The sequence below is a fragment of the Limulus polyphemus genome, unplaced genomic scaffold (genome assembly GCF_000517525.1).
Source record: "Limulus polyphemus unplaced genomic scaffold, Limulus_polyphemus-2.1.2 Scaffold4205, whole genome shotgun sequence".
Classification (NCBI taxonomy): Eukaryota; Metazoa; Arthropoda; class Merostomata; order Xiphosura; family Limulidae; genus Limulus; species Limulus polyphemus.
Genome location: NW_013669815.1, coordinates 21,841 through 27,187, shown reverse-complemented (window position 1 = coordinate 27,187; position 5,347 = coordinate 21,841). Strand labels below are relative to the sequence as shown.

At 31.7% G+C, this 5,347-nt stretch overlaps 1 protein-coding gene across 1 annotated transcript in view; it reads right to left on the bottom strand.

Annotated features, from left to right (window-relative positions):
• The window catches only part of LOC106470758 (metallophosphoesterase 1-like), a 15,935-nt gene that overhangs the window by 4,503 nt on the left and 6,085 nt on the right, over window positions 1-5,347 (bottom strand). The window contains exons 5-6 of the mRNA XM_022399393.1: window positions 3,170-3,318; window positions 1,735-1,921 (exon numbers count right to left, since the gene is read on the bottom strand). Coding sequence (XP_022255101.1) covers window positions 1,735-1,921; window positions 3,170-3,318 — 336 coding nt within the window. The remainder of the gene's footprint in view (window positions 1-1,734; window positions 1,922-3,169; window positions 3,319-5,347) is intronic.

The following is a 5,347-nucleotide window of genomic DNA, read 5'->3' as shown; positions in this document are numbered from 1 at the left end:
GTAAATAAAGGGCATGATGCTGGTTTACTCTGGACACCCGTGGTTCCAAGTAACCAGGTAAACATAAAGCTGTAAATAAAGGGCATGATGCTGGTTTACTCTGGACACCCGTGGTTCCAAGTAACCAGGTAAACATAAAGCTGTAAATAAAGGGCATGATGCCGGTTTACTCTGGACACCCGTGGTTCCAAGTAACCAGGTAAACATAAAGCTGTAAATAAATGGCATGATGCCGGTTTACTCTGGACACCCGTGGTTCCAAGTAACCAGGTAAAATGAAGAGGTAGTTTTATATTTATGTGGAAAAAAGTTTTTATTAATTGTCTTACACATAATTTCTTGAAACTTTTGTTTTGAATGGTAAGCTGCTTTTTTATTGTTATGGTTTCTTAAACCTTTAAACTGTTCATACACGAGACATTTTCATCTCGTACTTCTCAATCACACGAAGGGAAATATGTACGTTTGAAAGTGAAAGATCACCATCTAGTTTACAGCAACAACATGGAAGTATAAAAAGTAAAATGATATTTCTAGTTTTGAATGAAGCAAATTTCTTGAAAATGTAAATTAACCTACGAAATGTGTTCTATGATATTAAGAGGTCATAAAATTGGAGACAATTTTCTTTGACAAATACAGTAATGTTTACTGTTTTAAATAATTATCAAAACTAATTCCCCATACTATTAGCAAGCTTCCACTTTATATATTCAGATAAGGATGATTTAATTATTTATTAAGCATTTCTTTATATAAGATTATATAAAATTCAGTGAGATAAATGTAAATAATTTTTGTTAATACTGATATTTATTTTAACAGTCCCCTTATAAGCTAGTGGGGGACATTTTTGTTGAAAAAACAAACAAACTACCCAATCCAGCTTTTCTTAATTTAAACTGAAATTTTTTGGACATTTTCATTGGTTAAAAAGAAAGCATTTCCTGCACTCTTTTAGCACTGGAGCTATGACAAGTGATTTGAAGTGGTAAGGTGACTGAAATCCATCAGCTCATCACGAGCTTAACAGCCAAGTACAAGAAGCATGGAGTGACAAAAAAAAAAGGCTCTGCTTGAGATTGTAAAACATGGTAGCATGTTAAAAACCAAATATCCTTCAAGGAAACAAACCCCCCAAAACACTTAGAGAACCAACTGAACAACATTATAAATGTCTGTAGGCTTGAAATATAAACTGTTTTAAACTTTAGAAAAGACCACCCACCTAAATGGATAGTTTCGTGTATCAGTTTTATAGTGTACTATAGAAATTAAAGTTAACATTTTTTTTTTTTATTCACAAGTGAATTACATATACAGTTTTTCATTTGTTTGTTTGTTGTTAGACACACAGCTATACAATGGGCTACTTGTGCTCTATACATCACAGGTACTGAAACCTGATGTTGAGTGAAAAGCTCTCAGACTCACTGTAGAGCCAGCTTGAGGGGGGGGGGCATTGCAATTAGTAATTATTTTAATAACATCTATAGTAACCAACAGGAAAAAACAAACAAATTGAATTTATTTTATCAACAGATACTGACAAACTAAGTAACTCATGCACAGAAGGATATCAACAGTTTAATATACACACACAGACACAGAATTTTGTAGTCATATTACAAAGCAGATACGAAACATCTACACATTACTATACTTTCCTCATATGTTAATAATTTATGTGGAGGAGCAGTCATTAAATCCCGGAGTTAAAAATAAAAGGCAAACCTTTGTACAGCGAAGAAAGTGTGCTACTCCCCGTAGCTGGTCCTCGGCTTCTTGGCAAAGACTGCAACCATCACCCTCCATGGTCATGCTGTTCAGCATGATAAAAATGTTTCCTTGGATAACAACAAAGTGAACGGAAGAAACATTGAATGCCCGTTCAAACCTTTCCTTGTGATGTTTTGAAACACTGTTTAATAAACCAAAGATAAATATTAAGCATGATCTTGAAAATAACAAATACTAGAAAAAGGCAAAGAAAAAGGATTTGCTTGCTTCAGAACTTTCACTGAAAGCTACACAAAGGATTTACACATAATCAACCATAATATGGAATTGACAAACATGATAGAAGGGTGCTAATCAAGAACACCCACCTCCATTGAATCCTTAGGTAAACAGTTCTAACCAGGGATCAGCCCAAGGAAACATGGAAGGGTGATGTAAGTATTGTACATTAACAGAAGATGGGGGAAAAAAATGACTAATAATGTGTCAACATAGCATTAGAGAAGAAACCAAGAATCCCAAGTTCTTTCAAAGAAAGGGGGGCTTTCTTTCATCAGGGGTAAATGGGATTTGTCCACTTTTTGAAAGAACTGGAATCTTGCTTCTAATGATCCTGCACGCTTCTGAATATCAGTTGTGTTCAGATACGTATTTGTCAATCACTTTATGAACTGCACATGTATTTCAATAAAGATGCTAATGTTTTGTGGTATGTTCAAACTGTCATAAATAACTCAAGAAACCATCTGATAGAAATGTACAGCAATCATTTCATTAGCTAAATAATTAATACCAACTTCAGATTGGAATAAGCTACCTGCTTAAAACAAAACTAACATTTAACCTGGGATCAGTAAGGACGAAAACTAATTAAGCAAACTTTTCTTATGCTCTTATATATATAAAGATTAGAATGCATAGCTTCACTAGTTGGATATCCTCACTGTAAGTGTCATCTTTAATCATAATCCTTGCTAGTGGTATTAAAAAATCTCTTTTTAGCCCAGTAATTAGAACTTACTCTGAGTTTGTTTTTTTGTACTTTACATGCCACAAAAAAAACTTGCCACAAAACATACACTGTATATTTAGATGATGGATTATTTAATGCCATATAAGCCATGAATTATCGGTAAAACTTAAAACATGTTTATTCATAAAATAGAGAGAAGGCGTGGCCAACTAAAGTCAAGAACTTAAAAAATGTATAAACTGGTTACCTATTCAATCTGCGTGACACTTTATGAAGAACAAAAAAAATTTTAGCATTAAACATTAAAAGATTCTGGAAGGAAGATAAAAAAAATATTACACAAATCTGAGTAAATAAAACAACTCCACCCATATAACTGTTGATATAAGAACAACAAATATGATAGATAACCTAAAAAGGCTAATTGAAGGAAACTAAATAAAGATTCATCCATACCTGTAGTGAAACCCAATATCATGATTTCCAACAACAACGAATCTTCTGGTTTTCTCAGAAGTATAAAATAAACTGTTGTATCTATTGACATAGTAAGTAAACTCCTTGTCACTGCACCAGAGGCCTTCATCGAAAACATCACCTACAAATTCACCAGAAAAAGAAGATGGAAACATTGTCATAAGTGTTCAGAACTGTTGTTGAGAAGAGTACACATAGGAGAGAAAATTTGACTTAAACACAAATTCTTACAACAATTGAAGCAATAAAATTCCATAAAAGTCAAAACTAATGAATGTCAATAGGAAAAAAAGACATTAAGAGGCATTACAAAGATGAAAAAGGAGGAGACAGGAGTGAAAAAAACAAACAAACTTAAATAGATAAGAAAAGTTCTAACATCTAAAAGATAACAGACGTACTTTTTAAATATCAATAGGGACTACAGACAGACACCGAGTTAAATTATTTCAACCATTTACTGATCTCAATTTACCTTTACAACTAAGTACTTAAAGATTATTGTAATACTATATTTTCATGCAGTCTATTTCAAATTTCAAAATGAATAACTGATATAATAACAAGGTATGTTTTCTTACTTTTCTTTCTTTTTTTTTTAGTTATTAGAACCATTTCTGATTACAATTTGTAGCATTTTGTTTGGCTTCCATAAAAAAAACTGCTTATGGAATAATGATTTTGCTTTCATTTTAAATTAAAGAAAAATCACCAAAATTACGTTTTAACACTTGAAAAGTAATTTGCAAACAAAGATCACAAACACAGTCATATTCAGTATATTTCTTTACGCTCATTTATTTAGCTTTGATGGCTTCATGATGGTATTACATTGAATATCTATCTGAAAGTCTGTTGTCCAAGTTTATGCCCGATTAAATGTCTTTCCACAGATGTTAGGTGTGCTATTCAACACTCCATGTACTAAAACGTAATAAATATCAACTTGCACTATTTTTCTGTGACAGGACTACTTTAATGAATGGAGGAATTGCATAATTAATTATTCATAGAATTTAGTAATATTACATGAAACTGTCAGATACTTGTATACACACAGAAGAACTGAAAAACCATACCATCAGATGAGCAAGTTTGAAATTTTTGTATCTTTAAGTAATATTTTAATTTTTTCTTTATTTTATGAAGAAGGGAAAAATAAAATAATTCAAATTGTACACAGTTATATCATTTTGAAATAAAAACAAAAGGCACAGACTCAGATATTTTGTCTACATGTTGTCCCCACACTTCATAAAAACAAGGTGTAAAAAATGAGCTAGTTTGACTACCAATTTTGAGCTTGGGCTACCGTGAATTTCATACACATTAACCTGGGGATAAGAGTTGTTCTGCTTACATGAAATGTGTGCATGTATGTTTATTTAAGTACAAAAAAAGTTCAATGGACTATCTGTGCTGTGCCCACCATCAGTGTTAAAATCTGGTTTTTTTACAAATCCTCAGACTTACTGCTGAATGCATGTATGTAGGATTCAACTCTGTATTTAATTACTAGCATTATAAATAACACGTATGTAGGAATCAACTCTGTATTTAATTACTAGCATTTATAAATAACACTATCACGGAAGAATGGTAGTACATTTATTGACAACAGGCTAACCAATCGTAAGCATGGCAATTACCAACTTGTAAATTGAAAAGTTTAATTATTTAGTTTCATATTTATAACACTTTCTAATTTACATGATCATTTTTCACTGGGATTAGAAAAGTTATTTGTTAACGTAAAGTCTTAATGATACGAGATGAAATATCTACGTTTAGGCAAAATGATTTGGACAGCCCACAAAAAAACCCCATGGTCTATTTTCTAGGCACAACACAAGATAAAGTATCTTCAAAATGATAGATTGCTGTGTGGTTTTGTCGTATATGACTAGATAACTCGTCCAGATGTTTCAAATTTTTATATATTTTAAATTAAGTCACATTATTTTCATCACGTCAGGAAAACCAGGCCATTACATACATACATAGAATGGTTAATCTACACACAGATTTTACATCAGATATACTGTAGTATATTACATTACTTTTTAGTTTTGTAACACGGTAGAAGAATAGAGTTATGAATGTTTTTGTAATGTGTAATAATTTAGCCATTATATTGAAACAAAAAAATTGGGTAGT